Raw genomic sequence first — 20,088 nt, forward strand, 5'->3', positions numbered from 1 at the left:
ACACTGGCGAATTAGGGTTCTTTTAGTTGTGAGTAGCAGACACCAAATTTGAACTGGCCAAAGAAAACAAAGACTTTGCTGGCTTGAGTTATTAAAAAATTTAGGATTTAGATCTGACAGCAAGGGGATCTCTCTTCCATTCCTCAGCTCCATTTTCGTGTGTTGGTGTCATTCTCAGGCAGTGGAAAAATAGCAGTTCTAGACTTAATATCCTATCAGCTCAGCAAACTCAGGAAGGGGAACATTTCTTTCCCAAAAGTCCCAGGGCTCATTCTCATTGGTTCAGCCTGTATTACATCCTCTTTGCTGAACCAATCACTGGCTGGGTCATGAGGTGCTCTCATTGGCCAGACCTGGATCATGTGCCTTCCTCTGGAGCCACCCAGCTGGGTTAGCCATACCTGAACTCCAGGGTCTCAGCATGGGAGAGGGACGGTTCCCCAAAGTAGAATCCAGGAGCTGTTACTGGAAGGAGAATAGATGCTTGGCAGACAAAAACAGAGACTTCTACCACAGACTGGTTGGAGCAGTGCACCCCACTTTATGTAGTCTGATTTTTTAGGTCTGAGATGGGAATTGAGAATCTGTGCTTCTAACAACCTCCCAGGTGATGCCAATGCTGCTGGTCTCTGGGCCACGCTTTGTATTGCAAGAGGCACGCTACCTGGAGTGACTGCCTCCCTCAAATTCATTTAGGGTATTTGGTGCCAGCCTATATCCTATCCTTCCATTTGCCTGCTTTGCCAGTCCTAACTCTCTATACCTTTACACCAGCTTGTCTCTGTATGGGGAACACTTTTCCACAAAGTTCTCTCAGCTTGTCACCCTTTTCAAGATTTTACCTCTTATCACCTCTGAATAATGTTTCTTTACTCAGAGAACCTAAGGTTATGGTTATTCTTCCTCAACTCAAGAATTTTCCAATTTAGACTTGTGAATACCAACCTTGTGGAAGTGTAAAATGTATTTAATCATTCATGAGTCTGACAAGCTCTGCCATGTTCAATTGATTTGTTGTGTATGTAATTCACTGCCCGAGTTTCAATCTGGATGTTTGTCTGTATTGAGCACTTCAGTTTTAGGCTATAGGCCATTAAAAGGCATGCAAAAGATTCTTTTAACTTGCTGATATAACACTCAGTAATCAAATGCTGTTCCATTTTCATTATGTCAATGGTGTTTTCAATCCTGTGGACTTTGCAATCCATGCGCCAAATGTTGGCAGAAATACTGAACTCTATTATGGTATAAAATTTCCATATCATTTAAAGCTCTGGATTAATGCCTTTATAGTGGAACTTCTGTGAAATTGAGTCCTGAGGCCTGAGTTTTAAACTTGAGGTTGTTCCTGCACTTGCTTTGTGACATTCCACAAATCTTTATCAACTATTCTAGGCCTTGGTGCCCAGACTGGTCCTAGTTGGGTGTTTTGCTGGCTGCTTTTCCTCCCCCAAAGTGCCCAGCCCGGGTTAGTACAACAGCTTCATCTGTCACATTTGGGTAACACCATCTGGGTGGGATATTTGATCCTCTAAGCCTCATGTTACTGGTCTGCAAAAAGGAGATAATAGCATCTACCACCTGATAGTTATGGTGGCAGTTAAAGATCGTGAATGTAGATTGTAATGACTGACAATGGTAAGAAGTCAGTTAGCCATCATCATCATCAGTGTGCATTTGAAAAATAAGATTTACATAGAATGCCTTAAGCAGGAATATGATTCCTTACGTCCATTGAAAAATACAGTGCCAACACGACCTCTGCCACCTTCAGTGGACAGTTGTCTTCTACCTCCACCACAGGTCCTAGGGATACTAGAAATCAACAGCCCTCAATTCTTTATCCTTGGTTAGATAAAACCTATTTTCAATTATATTAATTCCTCTTCCATCGGTCATTATTTTGGCCTAAGAATTTATCACGCATTTCACTCGTACAACTTCTCCGTTGAAAGCACTGAACTGCAACCTTGTGCGTAGGATTGTTTCACGCATTCAGAAACCGGCTCCTTCCATTCACGTGAACATATCTGCTAAGTGGTGTGGAGACTCGCTTTGAGCCAGCAGCCACGACCTTTTACGCAGGAAACGTAAACAAGCCGACGCAGCACCCATCTCGAAAACCAGAGGGTGGGTGCCCCTGAGAGAGGTACGTTTTCCTTGAAGATGCAGAAAAGTTTTGTCCTTGTTCTTTCCACTCCTTGGACATTCCCTAGTCCTTGCCCCGGACCGGGACTTCTCCTTTGTACCTGCTAATGCCACAAACTGCCAGAACGCGCGGTTCCTGGCCTCCGCCCAGACCCGGATTCTTCGCCCCTCCCGGCGCCCTTGGCGAGGCGGCCGGCCCGCTGCCGGTCGGGGTTTCTGACCACTCCCGTGTCCTGACCCCGTTTTGCTTCTTGGGTCCCCGCCGGTGCCATCTGGCTGGAACCCTGGGGAGGAACTAGAAGTTGGACGCAGTCACCCCTGCCCCTCGCCCTCTCCACTTGCCGAAAGATAAAAACCCAGGCTGCGGGGAGGCGGGGCGGGAGTACGGCAGCCGGGCCAGCGAGGACGGAGAGCGGCCCCGGCCCCCGCCGGCCCCTCCGCCGCTGCCGGCCCCCGGCCCGCGCGCCCCTCCGCAGCCCACGCCGGCCGCGCCCGCGCCCGCGCCCGCAGCGGGGCCGAGAGGCCGCGGCCGTGCGCGGGGAGGACCCGCGGGGCGCGGCCGCCGCAGCCGCGCGGTCTCGAGGGCCGGGCCCGGACTCCAGCCCCGGCGGCGCGAGGCGGGGAACAGAAAGCAAACGCCAACGGCCGGGCGCGGCGGGCAGAGGCGGAGGCGCGGCCAGGCCCGGCTCCGAGCGGCCGGCGCGGACTCACGCGGCGCGCCCCGGCCGCCCCTCCTCCCGCGCCGCCGGCCGCGGCCCAGGCTCCCTCGCTCCGCCGCTCCCCGCCCCCCGCGCCCCTCCCCGCCCGCGCCGCCGCCTCCCTCCCGGCCGCCCTCTCCAGCCAAACCGAACGCCGGACCCCGGGCCGCCGCGCCGCGCCGCCGGCCTCCCCGCGAGCGCTCGCCATGGACAGCCCCGTTTTCACCTCGTAAAGATGGCGGTGCGGGGTCGCTGCTACCTTTAGACTAATGACTGTCCGAAACATCGCCTCCATCTGTAATATGGTGAGTGCCGCCGCCGCCCGGGGTCGCGCCCGCGGCGCGGCGAGGCAAAGAAAGGGAAGCCGGAGCTGCCCACATGCCCCGCGGTGGGGGCCGGCGGGGGCCGCGCAGCCCGAAGTTCCCGGCCCCGGGCTGGGCGGGCGGCCGCGGGAGGGACCGGAGCCCCCCGCCCCTCTCGGCCCCGGGACCTCGCAGCCGGCTCGGCGACCCCGGGGCCGCGCTGCTGCTCCCCGGCCCTCGGGTTGCAGTGGAAGCGGTTTATGGGAGAGGGGGGCGACCGAACCCGGACGTCCCGGGGGAGGGGGTTGGGGGGTAAGCTGGACGTGGGGGGCACTTATCCGTTTCTTGCGGTAAATAAAGCCTTGCTGGACTCCCCGACTGCCCTCATCCCATTTTGAGTTCAGTCCTTCGATTGTCTTTAAAATTCACTTTGCAACAGCAATCGGTGCATCTGGAGAAATTTGAAATGTAATAAAGCTGTAAAAAAAAGTGCAGAATTGTGGCTAGAGAAGTGAACTTCAACCCGGTTTGGGTAAGCACGGTAATTTGTTCTGCATGCCTCAGTTTCCCCATCTGTGAAAGAGGGACAAGGTTCTGTGGCAGTAACATTTGCAGGCCCTAAGGGTGGGGCTGGCCGTGGGCTTGGAGGAGATCTCCGGGGTTATCCTTCCTGATCCACTGTACACCCAGTGAGGCTGGAGGCCATAGGGACACAGCAAGGGACATCTCTGGGCTCTGACGGGGTCTGGGTCCATGACCTCATGGTCACTTTAATTTGGGCTCCTGCCATTGCTTTCCGTTCCTTTTCAGTTTCTGCAGGAACAGCCTCCAGCCCTTGTGTCCCCAGGGTGTCCCCAGCTGGCACCCCCACTTATCAGAGTCTTGGGGAGCTCAGCAAGGAGTAAGGCATTGCTGTCCTGTGCAGGGTGAGAGGGTGTGTGCTTTGCCTTCATTCTCCACCCTCTCCCCCTCCCCCCAGCACCCAGCTGGAACATGTGCTCTTTTGGTGCCAGTTTGGGGAAACCTCCTGTGAAGCTGGCAATACTGGCCCCTAAAGGGAATCTCAGGAGGCTTGATTGGGAAGCCTTAGGGTAAGGTGCTCTGGCTGCCCTTCCCCCATTGCATAGCTTTTAAAATCTGTCCCACATTCTGTTGCAAGATCAACACGAGGCAAAGGAGCATTAAGGAGCCATGTGTTAGCTCACGGGTGGACTTGGACCCACTGGCCTTAGCTTTCTGCACAGTGGGACGTGGCAGCCAAGGCCAGCAGAGCAAATGCTGGGGCTTCCTAGAGTGATGACTGCACAGGTATTGGTGCAGGGCGAGTTAGGTGTCGGGGGGCGCTTCCGGGAGCCTTTCCATTTCCTTGTTTTTCCTCTCTTCTATGAGGAGACAGGTTCCCTGCTTCTTTCTGTCAAAGGGCATTAACGTTGCTTGGTGAGGTGAAAAGGTGATGCCTTTCTTCTCAGATTCTCTTTGCAACAACCAGCTCCTAAGGGAAACCGTGAAACCAGAGCAGCTGGAGTAACTCATGCCTGCTGGGGTGGCCTCAGGCCTGCAGGGTAGTGAGGCGCAGGCCCAGCCCTTGGTGGGGTTTCCTGTCCTGCTTGTGTGTGGTGACACCTCTCCGTACTGAAGTGGGCTGGCAGCTTGAGAGCTAGCATGTCCCAAGGGGAAGCCAGTCTCCAATTTTTTTTTTCTTTTTCTTTTTTTTTTTTTTTTTTGCCCTTAGTACTGCTGGGGCTTCTTGAAACACCTGGGCTGAATGTCACAACCTGTTTCCAGTGAAACCCAGCCAGGGAGAAAAGGTGTGGGGAGGACCTAAGCGGAGCAGGCCGGTACTGTCTGGAGAATTGACACCTGGTGTGGAGATCTAAAAAGGTACCAAATTTAGGGCCATCACCCAGGTGAAGTGAGGAACCAATAATTCCTAAGTAGGGCGTTTTCTGTTGCAGTCCAACAGTGTCTTGAGCAAGTGATGAAGAGTCTAGGCTCTAAAGTCAGATTTCCTGGGTTCAGGTTGTGGTTCTAGAACATGCTAACTTTGTGTCCCTAAACAAGTTGCTCTCTGTCATACTTTCCTTGTCTGTAACAAGGAGATGCTCATGGTTCCCATCTCATCGGACTGTTGTATTAAGTGAGTTACTGGGTAGAGCGCAGTGAGTGTGAGCTGCTATTGTCAACATCATCTTTCATTGTTATGTCACCTTCTAGGAGTTTAAGGGACAGTGGAGATTATGCTTTTTCAGCCCTGGTGGAAGCAACCACTAGTATAAACAACTCCCATGTTCATTTATGCAAACTAAGCTGAATGGCAGGATACAAAGGCTGGGAATCCTTAACCACGCCCCTTATAAAAGACTGCTCAGGTCACCCCCGCCCCTTGGAGTCTCACTTCCAAGAGGAGAAGGCTTGGTGATGAGGAAACTGCTGTCTTTTCACCTGATCAGACAGAACTATTCGTTGGACTCCTCTTTAGATTCTTCACTCAGTGATGAATTGTTTCCAGGTAGGTCTTTTATGGATCTCTCCTCTCCTCTCTGGGCCTGATTCTTACCACGCCTAACTCCATTTGGGCCCAGCTGCTTTGAGTAGTTGTAGTAAGAGCAAGTGGGGATTTTTTTTTTTTTTAAGCAGGTCATTTGGCATATTTTAAAATAGGCTGATGTGTGTCCAGAAAGGGTGTTAGAAGACACCATCTTTCTGGGTAAGAGGAACAAACCAAGACCTAGCATTGAAGAGTAGATTTGTTCCCTCTACCAGACAAGAAAGGACCCAGCAGGGCAGAAACAAAATTTGTAGCCAATTCTTTGTGTGATTGAGAACTAAACACTACCTCTTTCCCTTATACTTTTTTTTTGAGATTAGAGTCTCACTCTGTTGCCAGGGCTAGAGTACAGGGATGTCATGACAGCTCACTGCAACCTCAAACTCCTGGACTCAAGTTATCCTCCTGCTTCAGCCTCCCAAGTAATTGGGACTATAGGCATGGAACACCATGCCCAGCTACTTTTTTGTTTTGTAGAGAGGATGTCTCGCTGTTGCCCAGGCTGGTCTTGAACTTCTGACCTCAAGCCATCCTCCTGCCTCGGCCTCCCAAAGTGCTAGAATTACAGGCGTGAGCTACCACACCTGGCCTCCCCATAGTTCTTGTGCCAGTTTTAGATATGGAGGACCTGGAAAATATCCTCATTCTTCCACTTGTCCCCCACCCTGCTGAAGTTTTATTGTCCATTAGAAATTTTTTTTTAAATTTCAAAATATTAAAGGAGGACATATGTTTTAGGTTACATGGATCATTTTTGTAATGCTTGAGTCCTGGCTATAGGTGTGCCTGTCACCCAAAGGAAATTTAATACTAGTTCCCATTTGTTTTAATTTTTCTTCTATGTGAATGCCTGCCATAGTAATTCTTGATCAACTTGCTTAGGGCAAGTCAGCTCGGCCACACAGCAGTGTCTGGTTCAGAGATAGTAAAGCTTGTTTGGCTGGTATGTTGTAATTTTCAAAATGCACTCGCTGCTACCAAGCATGAGGAAATGTCCCCTGTTGATAATCCTCTGATTTTTGTCCAGACCAATGGATTTAACTTCCTATGTATTTTTATGGCCTTCCAAATGGAATTTTTTTTTTTTTAAGTTTTTTGTTTCAAGAATTTGAGGAATTTTCTAAAGAGGAAGCATTTGTTAGGAGAAACCAAGTGTGACTTGTACCTATGCAAATTGGTGTAAATCATATGATCTTCATTTCGTTTGTTAATAGTGCTATAAGATGTACCTCTGAGAAAATACCGTGTATCAAATAGATGACAAGTTTGTTTTGATAACCGGTCACCTGTTGAGGGCCTGCTATGTTAGTACTGGCATATATTATATATAGGTGCTTAATAAATGAACGAGGGGGTCCCTCTCCCTAAGGAGCTGAGCCGGTCCTTATCTTGTGGGCATAACATTGGTAAAGATGAAACAATTTCAATACTTTGTGATGATATCAGCACAGATAAAAGTGGAACAAAATCTCAGAAGCAGTACAGTGGAAAGACTGATTAATACAATGGGACATTTCTTTAACATATTTTGTTTGGCCAGAATTGGATACACCTTCTACCTATGGCTTTTATTTTATATGAGTACATTATAGTCAATGTGAATTAAAACTAGAATCTGTACATTATGTGTCTGTCCAGTTAAACATGAGTCTGATGGTGTGTCTTTGGGCAAATTGTTGTATTTCTGGGGACCTTAGTTTTTCTCATCTTGTAAGACTGATTTTTTTTGAAGGGAGCATGTACAGCTTCTTAGTAGTAGTTTTTAGATAAAACCTTTATGAAGTTTGACATCTCTTAATTGGTCAGCAACCACTTGATTTCCTAACTACCTTGTTTAAAACAGTGTGGAGCTTACCAGATATTAGCATTTTGGCATCTGTGCAGCAACCCCAGAATAATATTTGGCACCAGTTTGAGTGCTGTATTTGAGATCTTTTAAATAAATGGAGTTACCTTGAAATGAAGGCAAACCTAGTAAATTTTGAAACCAAACCAGAGGATTTTTATGAAGATAGTTTTATCCTAATAAGTCAACTACTTGAGGCAAGTATTTTGAGAATGGTTGAAAACACTTTTTTTAATTATTAAAAAATATTTCAGTCTCATATAATTTGGAGGAAGAGCTATCTTGCCTTTTCTTCTATTACTGTTACTTATGCTTTACATTCTCAACTATAATTGACAACTGTGAGTTTAGTTTAATGTATCAGCCAGGAGTCAAGTTGTATATAAGGGTCTGCTCCGATAGTAGTTGGATTTTAGAGAATACAGCCTGAGGTGAGGTGGGTTAATGTTTAAAGAAAAAAGTTCTGTTCTTCTGGACCCACAGGTCTAATATGCGGGAGTTTATGTTAGGTCAGGACCTGACAGTTAGGTCTGCAGATTTTTCTCTGTTTTTCTTGGAATCCTAAGAGAAAACAAAGTTGAATGCCAATATTTTGTTACAGTGAAAGATGATAACACCTTTTCTGGATGTCAACTTTGTGTTCCCGTTCACTCGTACCATAAAACCTATTTATTTATGTTACAGATGTGGAATTTTGGTATGTCTGAGTTGTAATTATAAGTCATTATCAATTTTGATTCTCTGAGCAATCAGAAGAAGAAATTTCTCTAGTTCTGATGCCTTTTTTTCTCCCAGCCTGCCTGGTCTTTCTAGTTGGTTTGAATTGGTTGAGGTTTTAGGACAGTATTAAATTCTGTGGTATCATGAGGAAGGTGTCCCTTGGTGGTTTTCTCTCTAGCCTACCCATGAAGCCACCCCAAAGCAAACTGACTGGAAGAGTTGTGAAAGAGGGTATCTGTTAGTCTAGTTAACTTTTCTGGTCTAATTATTTTAATGCAGCTTCTTATAATAAACCTTCGGTTGTGGAAAAACCAAATGCTAGCCTAGGATTTAGAAAGCCTTGCTGGTTTTTTAAGAGAAAAGGCCACCCAAAAATGAACCAGCGAAAACTCCTTGAGACAAACTCTGTATCAGTAACCCACCCCGACACTAAAGGCTTTTTGGGACGTTGCCGTTCTGAGATTACAGCTTAGAATTTTGGGTATGTCATAAAGTCCTCTACGTGGAATTTTATGACAATTCTGAGAAGGATTGTTTGCTATGAATAGTTTTAAGATCCTGGGAGGGAAAAACCCTGTTGGTTCCCAAAGCTTTCTCATAGGTCCAGTCTTCCTCCTGCTCATCAAATTCTGATGCCACTTTCAGAACTTTGAAATGCTTTACGGTAGCTCAGACTTAGGTTCCTTTTTCTGAGTGGTAGTTAATTTTGGGCACACAGGAAAGAATAGAGTGAACACTCATGTGCTCGCCACCCAGTGAAGAAATCGAATCTTACAAATATGATTAAAACCTCCTGTGAGCCCTTCCCCACCTCCTTGCCGCCCACCCCAGAGTGATCACTGGTTCTGCATCTGGTGTTTATCACGTGTTTTTATACTTTTTAGTAGACTGTGTACATGCATGAACCAGATATATTAATAGTATTGCTAGTTTTGTTTTATTTATAAGAGACAGACAGGGTCTCACTGTGTTGTCAGGCTGGCCTCGAACTCCTGGCCTCAAAGTGATCTTCCTGCCTCAGGCTCCTGTAGCTGGGATTAAAGACACAAGCCACAGCCCTATTTCCTCGTGTCTTAAACATGCTTTGTAATACTATACAACTTCTCAGTTTGCCTTTATTATTTAAATTATGATTTTGCAGTTTATCTGCTAAGATACACCTAATTTTAGTTTAACTGCTGTATAATATTCCTTTTTGTGACTATGCTACAATATATTCATTTTATTGCTGTGAGCACAGAGGTTTACAGTTTTGTGTGTGTGCTGTTTTAGTGCAATGAAGCGTTGTGAACTTGTCCCTTGTGTCCAGCACATGTTTACAGTTTCTCAGTGGTATAAACCTGGAGAGGAATTGCTGGGTCAAAGGAACTCGGCACCTTCACTTTAATAAATTGCCAGATCGCTCTCCAGAGAAGTTGTGCCGATTTGCCTTCCAGCCAGCAGACTTTGGGGGTTCCAGTTGCTCCACACGCTTTCAGACACTTGATGTCGTTAGATTTGGTATTCTGCCAATCTGATGGGTGTGAAATTGTATCTTTGTGATTTAAAATTTGCACTTTCCTGTTTGCTAGTGAGATTGAACACCTTTTCATGTGTTACTGTGCTGGGCTTTTAGCTTGAGCTCTGGAGCAGTTTTCTAGGGCTTGAAAGTCAGGATTACAGTGTTGGTTTTGTCTGAAAACAGAGAAAGGGATGATAAAATAAAAGTCAGGAAATGTAGGGACGGGTTGGAGGAAGCAGGTCAAAGGAATGGTGACAAAGAGATCACTGTGGAGAGGTGAAAACTGGTAGTCAGAGGATTATAGACTGGAGTTGAGAAGAAAGCTCGAATGTTGCGAGCAAATTCCGGATCCCCTCTTGTGCTGGCCAGGCCTTGTTCAAACCTCACTATCTGAGCTTTGTTAAATTGAAATGGGCTTTGGTGAAAATCGTGTCTGGGGCCTCTCCTTCTGGTGAGAGCAGCAGCAAGGCTGGGCTTGTGCAGCTTTCCTGTTACCCAGTTGTTTTTCGAAGCTCTTTTAGAAAGAGGCAATGTGAAATTCTGGTCTTCTTCCTAAAATCCATTTCTTTGTCCTCCAGGTTAGATACACAGTGCAGGAAATCAGTTTTTATTAGGATCTGCTTGAATGTGCTGGTGGAATTACTATCTTAAATATTGGAAAACATTTCCTACATTTTAATTTTCAGAGTATGACAAATCTCACCTTATTCAACACAGAAATGCATGGTTTAAAAGTACAGTTAGCAACAGTTTTAAAAAATACGTTATACTTTAGTGATTCTTCAATGTACCAAACAATGGTACCCACATGTGCATTCTCTTATAAAAAATTCAGACTCAGGTTCTACACCCACAGATTTTCATTAAGTAGCTCTAAGGTAGGGCTTTGGAATCTGCATTTTAGATTAATATTCCCTCCTCCTTCCTACTCCACATTCTGTTACAGGTGAGCTGAGGACTACACTTGGAGAACTGTTGCTTTCCTTGGGTAATAACCTCAGCTTCTTTTTTTTTTTTTTTTTTTGCTTGAGACAAGGTCTCACTCTGTTGCTCCTGCTAGAGTGAGGTGGCATCATCACAGCTCACTGCATCCTCAAACTCCTGGGCTCAGGCAATCCTCCTGCCTTGGCCTCCCAAAGTGTTGGGATTACAGGCATGAGCCACCATGCCAGGCCTGACCTTGGCCTCTTAAAAAAATATTGCTTATGGAAATTACCTGCCATGTGAAAGTTTTTTTTAAATCAGTGTCAAAGTATTTAAGGTAGTAACTTAACTTCAAGATCCATAGATTGTTGCCATTCTATAGACGTATTTCTTGATGTTAAATATTAAATAGCCAGGTTTTTATTAATATGAGTTTATGCTCCTAGATCAGAGATTTCCAGCCCTAGCTGTGTTTCACATTACCTATGAAGCTTTTAAAAGAAATTTAAAGAAATAATTAAATCACAAAACATTACCATCCAAAAAAGTATGAGGAAAAAAAAGAATTTAATATAATGTATTTGATGTATATTTACCCACCCTTCAGAGATTAATAGATCTTCAAATTTAGCCGTATTTGGTTAAGTTTTTTTGACATAATACCTTAGAAAATACCACTAACGACCCCCATCTCTTTCTTCTCACAGAACAAACCATTTTTGTGAAACTGGTATGGCGTTTGCCAAACATGTCTTATATTTCATATTTATCAATCCATAAGCAGTGTATCAAGGTGCGTGTCTGTGCGTAAAACTGTGTAGCCTTTTGCAACCATCTTTCCTCACTCAGCACTTATATTTGAGAATGTGTCCACACATAGAGATCTAGTTTGTTCACGCCACTGCCCTGTGACAGTATTCTTTGTCTTAACCATGGTTTCGGTATTCATTTCCTTATTTGAGGACAGTTTGATAGTTTCCAAAATATTCTCTCTGGAAACAGCGCTGCAGTGAATGTCCTTGTTTCTGTCTTCTTTGCACACGCACTTCATTTCTTTACGACATAATCCTGGAAGTGGAGGTGCTACCGTTATGATATGCCCATCTGAGCTTTACTAGGTATGTCAAATTGCTCTCCAAAGTGGTTCCACCCACTGGAGCTTTTTTGATATGCAGCTTCTAGGGCCTCAATCTCAGCGTTTCTGATAGTTCATAGATATAATAGTCTGGGGTAGATTTTAGGCACCTGCAGGGGTGTGGGTGCACTTTCAAGTGCCCAGTTGATTCTGGTGAGCATCCAAGGGTGAGAAACCACCGTGTTAGAATGTCAACTCCACGAGGACAGGAGCCATGTCTGTGTTACTGACTGTTGATTTCCCAGCTGTGAGCACGGCACCTAGCACATAGGCGGTAGATGCTCCATAAATAATTACCGATAACTGAATGAAGAGATGTCACTCGGTAGAATGGAAGAATTGCCTTGCAGGAAAGCGGTGCTCCTCCAGTTTTTACTGTGCACAGGAATTACCTGGGGATCTCGTTAAAGTGCAGATTCTGATTCAGTAGGTCTGGGGTCGGGTGGGGGGAGATTTTGTGTTTCTAACAACCTCCCTGGCGATGTAGATGATGCTGGTTTGAGGAGCACTTTTAGAGCAGCAAGGTCCTAGGAAAAAACAAAACAGTTTCTTCCATGTAGTTGTAAAGTAGAGGAGTTTGTAATTCAGAATCCTGTTTGGGAAATCTCAGAGCCTATTTCTTCATACCTTTGCCTTTACAACAAACAAATACAGACAGTGAATGAAACACCTTCCCCATAGCTTGTTTGGGAGCATCGAAGGAGCCCCTGCCGGCCGAAGCACTCGATGAGCTATGATGCACTTATTTTTCATAATTATTCTCTTTTAGTGAATTATTATTTTCCTTCTGTTTTCTTACAGGCTAACACTATTTGTATTGCAGGATCCAATGAGATTCTACTTTGATCCATGTCTACATTTGGTGGGGCATTTTGGGAGGAGTGGCATTGGGAAAGGAGGTCGGCAGAGGCAGAGGCCGCATTTGCTGCACGGTGGTGACAGTCGGTGCTGTGGATGTGAGGGGGCCCCTCCTTGCTGTGTCTATGGAGTCGGCACCCACCTGATCACCTCGGCACTGCAGCAGGTGCCGGGGTAGCGGGGAGACTGTTCCCCAAATCAGACACTTCCTAAAGTGAAAAGGTGATTCTCAAAATAATTGTTAAGATATCGATTGATCTGTAGGTGTCATCTGAGCTATGCAGGACAAACTAGAGCCGGGTCACCGCAAGGCCAAGCTCCCCAGGACACTGCCATATAGATGCAAGGCTTCAGGATGCTTTGGTAACTGGGGGCCCTGCCGCGTCAGTCTGAGAGATGGAGCCTGGCATAGAAGAGGCCAAATGAAAATGAATAAGAAAATAAAGCAGCATTTAGGACTAGTGTGTATTGTGTGCCAGGGGCGGGGCAGGTACCTGTTATTCCCAAGCTGCTTTTCCTCTAGAGAAAAACCGTGGGATGGAGCCAATTCCTCGGGTCAGCCAGTCTCAAATATCGGTTCGTGGTCCTTCGTGGTTTTCACTACATCTGTGTACCGTCTGAACTTACTTACTCGGTAGTTTTCCTTAAATCTGTTCACCTTGTTTTAAGTCGACTTCGTTCTGTGCTAAAATCTCTGTATAATAGTGGGTTTGATGAGCTAGTTTTATGCTTTTCTAATACATATCAAAAGCATCGTGGCTAACGTTAAAGATATTCCTACTTGTGCCATGTAAGATCATGTCCCTTCCTTCCGGGATTCGTGGCCCGTAGTTTGGGTGACAGTGGCTTTGTTGTGGTTCCAGTAACTGGCTCGTGATCTGCAAAGCAGCTGATGGATCTGGTCAGTGAGCTTCCTCGGGAGGCAGGTTGGCACGTGGCTGGGATCGGGCTGGACTTTCGGAACCGCTGTTGACTGGGTGTGAGAGCTCGATGTTCTCTACTCTCACTCGGACGCCCTTCTCATTCATAAGAGAGCTTACCTCCCTAGGTCACTGTGGGGCTTAACTGGAATCATCGATGTCCAGTGCTTAGCCTGGTACCTGACCATTTTATTACTGTTTTTTTCTAGTGCCCTCCTTTTTTGCATTAGCAAAAGAGTCCAAACCATGTAGTGGACAGAGCCCTGAGCTAGGAATCCAAAATTTCAGGCTCCAGTAGCTTTCTAGCTTTAGTGACTTCGGGCAGGTCACTTATGCCTCCCGGGATGTGTACAATCAGAACCGTTCCTGCTGGTGAACGGTGGCAAGAAGGGAAGCGCATTGTCAAGTAGCTGTGGCCTCTCGTCAGGGAGGACCTGGGGAGGGGCCGGCTGGAGGACAAAAGGAGGAAGGAGCTGTGATTTCCGACTGCAATTTCCTTGGGTGTCACAGTGCTGATGGTGTGCGGTCAAGCTTTTGTCATCACCAGTCAAGATATAATGTTTTTCCTCCTCCTGAGAATGAGGGCACGTGGAGTAGTAGAAGATATTTGTCGAGGAATGAGCTTATGCCATAACCTTGTGTGTTATTTGGTGCACACAGGCCTTCCTGAGGAATATTTGCAGTAGCTAAGCTCAGTTTCTTTCTGTTTTATATTTTCAAACAAAGTTTCTGAATAGGTGATACAAGTTCACGTGGTACAATTTCAAAATGTGCAAAAGGATATATGTTGAAAGTAGACCCACTATCCAATTCTTATCTCTGGCATCTGTCAATATTTACAGTTTCTTATGCATCCATTTAGATGTATCTTATGCATATACAAGCAATTTTGTTTATATTTTTCCCCTAGTTTTGTAGAGCACAGGTAGTATGTATAGTGTATACTGAACTGTCTTAATCTGCCCCATGCTTTTTGTGTCTTAGAGGAGGGTCTGTGTGAGGAGCACCCTCATTCTTTTTTTATGGTGGCAGAGTATTCAGTTGCTTGAATGTGTTGAATTCACTTAACCAGGTCTGCACTGACTCAAAGGACAGGTAAGTAGTTTTCCAGTCTTCGGGTTTTACAAACAAGGCTGCAAGGAGTAACTTTGTCCACATGTGGGAGTGTATCTGTCTACTGACTTCCTAGAAATTAATTTGCATTTGTAACTTTGATGGATTTTGCCACATTGCCCTCCACCAGCAATATGGTTGACTCTTGTTGCCTGCAGCCTTGCCGAAGCCAGTGTGCTATCCAGAAACCTTGTGATCTTTGCCATTCTGGGGAAAGATGGTGTCTCAGTCTATTTTTAGTTTGCATTTCTCTTAGTAGAAGTGAGCTTCAACAGCTATTCACACGTTTAGGAAAACAAGCTCAATTTCATTTAACTGTTTTGCTGTTGGCAATTATTTTCAGAGTCTGTAGGGAAAGACCAGTTTTATTGTTGTTTTCAGTCTGTCTCAGACCAATATTTTTGTAAAATACAATAAAAAAGAATCACTAGCAAAATGGAATAAAAAACCCAGATAGATATAAATAAACCCAGATAAAAGATAAATAAATCACAGACCCCAATTTTTTTGTTACTAAACTTGACAGATACAGAATTACCCTATCTGCTCATTATATCGTCCTGTTTCCAGTTTCTGGACTTAGCTCACAGCAGAGCGTCGACATTGTGAGTATCGTTGCTGTAAAGGACTCCTTGCTCATCTCTTTCCTCCCATTGCTGCCCTATTTGGGAGTGGGAGGAGGGAGCACAGAACTTTATATTTTATATTTCACAGTCAGCACATTGCAGGATGCTTTCATTACATTGAAGTATCTCTGGTGGTGCAATGCTGATTCCGAAGGGCCTGGTTTCCAAGGGCAGGTGGGGGGTGCACAGGTGGGGCGTGCTGGTGTCGTGGTTTTCACTGACGAAGACCTTGAGCTTGTATGGGAGGCCGGGAGGATGAAGTCACCCTATCAGTGAGATTTGCAGAGTAGGCCACTTTGACCTGGGGGCTCCGCCAGGATTCCAGGCCCCCCCGCTGCCTTTCCAGGAATTGATGCCAAGTGGAACTGTCCCCTCAGGTAAAGTAGGAGCCTAAGGGATGGCGTGATCAGGAGGCGTCTTGGTGACTTTGTAGAACATTGAATTAGGATTGAGGTTCTTGCTTCTAGAATCACTTGAGTTCAGTGACTATGAGGGACTTAGAACAGCGGTCCCCAACCTTTTTGGCACCAGGGACTGTTTTCATGGAAGAAAATTTTTCCAGGGATGACGGGATGCGGGACGGGGCTGCAGAGCTCTGGTCCCTAACAGGGCACTGACCGGTACTGGTCCACGGCCTGGGAGTCGGGGACTGTAGACTTAGGAAACAGACACAGGCCCAGTATTCTTTGTTCTGCTTTTGAATTGAAGTTCTACCTTTGCTAATAATGCGAAGACTTCACTGTGTTCTCTCTAAATACGAGGAAGGTTGTTTTGCCAGCACAAGCTTCTTTCTAGCTATTCTTTAATGTTCCTTCTTGTAATGACTTGGCATCATCAGCATTCAGGTGCCCCAGGGTCGGCTTTCTTCAGTAGCAGATGTTTTGGCTTCTGTTTACGATTATTAAATGAAGTCCTGTTGAGGCCTTTTTCCCATTTATTTTTTTCTATTCTGTGTCATAGAAAACATGGAGATGACATGTCATCACGGTGCAGAAAGAGAATGCCCCTGGCTGCCTTCTTGTGCATGACTGCGTCCGTGTTAGAGCCTGGAGAGGAATGGGCTGTTGAACAGGAGTTGGGGTTGCAGAATAATGGTATTAAGATCATAGGGTCACCACTTGCCTCATGCTGACACTTGACCTTGGCAAGTTGGTTGACCTCATTTGCCTCACCTGTGAAATGGGACTAGTGAGTCCCCATCAGTGATTTATCTGGCAGGGACACTTATGCCCAGTGTTGCTCAGTGCGGCAGGGGCTCCGTGGAGACCTGTCTGGGCGTGTGCCTGGGTTAGGTCACGCTTGACAGCCAGCAGCCGGAGTGGACACGCTCAGAGATAGTCCTGGCTCTCTGCCCAGTCCCTACGTCTGCAGCTGGTGAATTACTGAAAATGTGAATGAGAAGATCCTCTCCCCTGACTTGTGGTCCAGAGCTCAGACTCTGGAACCGAATGATGTAGGTTTGAATCCCAGCGGTGCCCTTGCTGGCTGAGTGAGCATGGGTAGGCTCCGTCCGTTCTGTAGAATGGAAATATTAAGAGTAATCTGCCTTGGGTTAGTGGGCGAGATTAAGTGAACGTGTAGATGTGACGTTCTCTGAATGAGTGGGACACACTGCTTGCCTTTCCCAGGATTCCCAAGTTTATTCCATCAGCAGGTTTATCAAGTGCCACCTAAACACCAGACACTGCACCCGGTGTTGGGCTCGTGAATCAGACATGATCGCTGCTTTTGTAGAGCTTACGGTCTAGCGTTGGCAAGTGTTTCTTTAAAGGGCTACATAGTAAACATTTTAGGCTTTGTGGACCATCATATCTTTGTCACAACCACGCAACTCTGCTATTGTATTGTGAAAGGAGTTGCACTGAGTGACTGTGTGATCCTGGCTGTGCTCCACGAAGGCTTTATCTACAAGTTGGCAGGTCAGATTCGGCCCATGGGCTGTAATTTGCAGACCTGTGGTCTAGTGAGAAGACAGATGTTAAATAATCACAAATAATTATCCTGTTACAAACTGTGGTAGGTGCTATGGAGGAACCTACAGGATTCTGTGAGAGGGAAGGGTCAGGGCAGGTGGCTTTGAAGAAGTGACACTGAAACCATATGGTGAGGAGGAGGTGGCCAGAGGGGGAGGGGGAGGAAGAGCGGACCTGGCAGAGGGGCGGCTCCGAAGGGCAGGAGAAACTGTCCGTACTGACTCAGAATCACAACCTGCATTTGCGTCTTTTAAAGGCATAACAGATACTCTGCAGCTTTCTTTGGATCAAAAAAACAATTTCTTTCCTCTATATAATGCATGCCAATCTCCCCCTCCCCCTCAGTAATCCCCATACCAAGAAATAAACTATATTAATATATTAACACATTTTGTTCCGCACACTTTTGCTACTTTCTCTCTCTCTTCCATTGTGTTTGTTATATTATTGTCAGTATCTATCCAAGAATTGAGAAGCTAGGGAAGATTGCAGATTCCTTCATGATTAGGTGTAAAATGGTTTACTACTTAGAATTCAAATTTGCTTTTTGATACTGTTTTCTCTTTTTGCCTTTTAAAACTGGACATTATTTTCTTTTCTTACTTGTCTGGATAAAGATTCACAGCTTTTAGAACAGTTTTGAAAAAAAATCTGTTTTCCTTTTGATTACATCTCACATCTCCCCTGACTCCCAACCTCAATTTTGCATTTCCTTTAAAGGCGTTGCAGTGCTCTGTGGAGATTTTACTTGTGTGGTCTCATTCCAGAATATTTCAAGGGGTGCCTTCGAAGTGGGGGGGGGGCAGTTCTCCTGTACAACTTTGTGACCCCTTTAGTTCTTCAATTCTTACACTTCTGTGGTTCCAAGGAGACGAGACCTCCCCGAGAGTCAGTGTTCCCTAGTGGTTGGGGGCACACTCTGGAGCCAGGTGGTGTGAGTTGAGACCCCGTATTGTGAAAGTGGATGAGTGATCAGGAATGTATCCAGGGAAACTTCATGTACAAAAACAGTTGGCGGGTCAGTACTGTTTATCAGTTCCACTGTTTATTTTTTAATTACTAATTTTTTTTTTTTTTTTTTTTTTTTGAGACAGGGTCTTGCTCTGTCACCCAAGCTGGAGTGCAGTGTCTCAGTCGTGGCTCATGGTTCCTTGAACTCCTGGGCTCAAGTGATCCTACTGCCTCAGTCTCCTGAGTAGCGGGGACTACAGGTGCACGCCATCACACCTGGCTAATTTTTAAAATCTTTTGTAGCCATGGGGTCTTGCTGTGTTGCCCAGGCTGGTCTTGAACTCCTGGCCTCAAGCAATGCTCCTACCTCAGTCTTCCAAAGTGCTGGGATTACAAATGTGAGTCACCACACCTGGCCTGGTCCCACTGTTCATTAGCTGTGTGAACTTGCATAGTTCCTTACCCGCTCACTTTTCTTACCTTTAAAATAAGGGCAATAATGACATCTACCTCATTAGGGTTATTATGAAGATTAAAATGAGTAAAATACACATAAAGTCACTGTCCTTGAAACAGTGACTGCACATAGTAAATGCTATTTATGAGTTGTCTGTTATTAATTCCTCCTTAACCACCCTCGAATCATGGCAGGTGACTCCTGACTCATCCTGAGCTTTTGGGCTGCATCCCTTCATTTTTGCTTCTCTTTCTCCCTAAGACTGTAGGAATGATCCTCATCATCAGGGGTCTGGGAACATTAGTCCTTTTGGAAACCAGTCCTGTTATGTTCCTTTTTGTACCTTGAAAACATACTTAATAAGTAAAGTAGCCTTTTGAACATGGACCTAAAAATGTGGTAGCAACAGTCACCTCTCCTGTCACCTATTTTAATTCCTAGTCTATAATTAATGACTTATTCTCAGTTTACTTAGACGTCCTTACATGTCATCTTTGGCTTTTCTTGAGTCCCTTCTCTACTTTGCACAAACTTGAATGCAAGGCTCTGTGCCCTAGGACACAGGTAAATGGCCACTTTGGGGAGATTTTAGGCAAGTCAGTTTACTTCTCTGAGACTTTTCAAAAAAGAATTTTATCTGCAGTGTGGTCCAGCTGTTCTCCAAGGACCCTTCCCGGTCCCTGTGTTTTTGGTTTAGGCTCCCCCATAGTATGGCAGTATTCTCGTTGGTTTTTATAGACCCTGTTATGCCATTGTTTCAGTTATTTCCTCCTCGTGAGCAAGGATCTGTCTTTATCCTTTTTTCCCCTCCGCAAGGAAGAAATTCTAACTTGTTTTCCTTATAAATTCATTTTTAAACAGATTTTTTTTTTCTATACCCATCTTATGCGTTTATGATTCATCCTTCCTGGGATGTTGTTATTGTTGTTTGTTTCGTGTTTTGGTGGCACCCCTTGGCAGCCATAGAATTGCTTTCAGAGGTGCTTTGAAAAGCTAACATTATAGTCTTCATGTTGGAACTTGTCCCAGTTCAGTTGCTATTTTTAATAAAGTTGGCTGCATTGTTTCCCAAAGGTTACCGCATTTTTTACTGGTGGAAATAAGAACTGTTTCTTACGCTCCCAGACCCTGTGATTTACCCCCACAGGTACCGTCTCTGTTCCGCATCTGGTCATAAAACAGTTATTTTTCATTTCCCCCCACTCATTGCCTTTTGTGTCATGCGGGGTGCTAGCCATGGAAGTGTAGTCTCTTGGGCTTGTAATACACTTTATAATTCACATAGTGCTGATAACATTCCCAGTTTTGCTTCCTTCACTATTGCCGTGCTGAGGAAGAGGCTGGCTGGGTACCAGGGAGGGGCGAAGC

General features: G+C 45.5%; 1 protein-coding gene across 2 annotated transcripts in view; it reads left to right on the plus strand.

The window, feature by feature from the left end:
• The first annotated feature begins 2,968 nt into the window (after window positions 1-2,968).
• USP46 (ubiquitin specific peptidase 46) overlaps window positions 2,969-20,088 on the plus strand; it is a 48,722-nt gene continuing 31,602 nt past the window's right edge. For both annotated transcript variants that reach the window (XM_069458577.1, XM_069458578.1), the window contains exon 1: window positions 2,969-3,151. In XM_069458577.1, the coding sequence (XP_069314678.1) occupies window positions 3,116-3,151 (36 nt within the window). In that variant the 5' untranslated portion in view covers window positions 2,969-3,115. The remainder of the gene's footprint in view (window positions 3,152-20,088) is intronic.

This window comes from Eulemur rufifrons, chromosome 24, assembly GCF_041146395.1.
Source record: "Eulemur rufifrons isolate Redbay chromosome 24, OSU_ERuf_1, whole genome shotgun sequence".
In the NCBI taxonomy this organism is placed as follows: domain Eukaryota; kingdom Metazoa; phylum Chordata; class Mammalia; order Primates; family Lemuridae; genus Eulemur; species Eulemur rufifrons.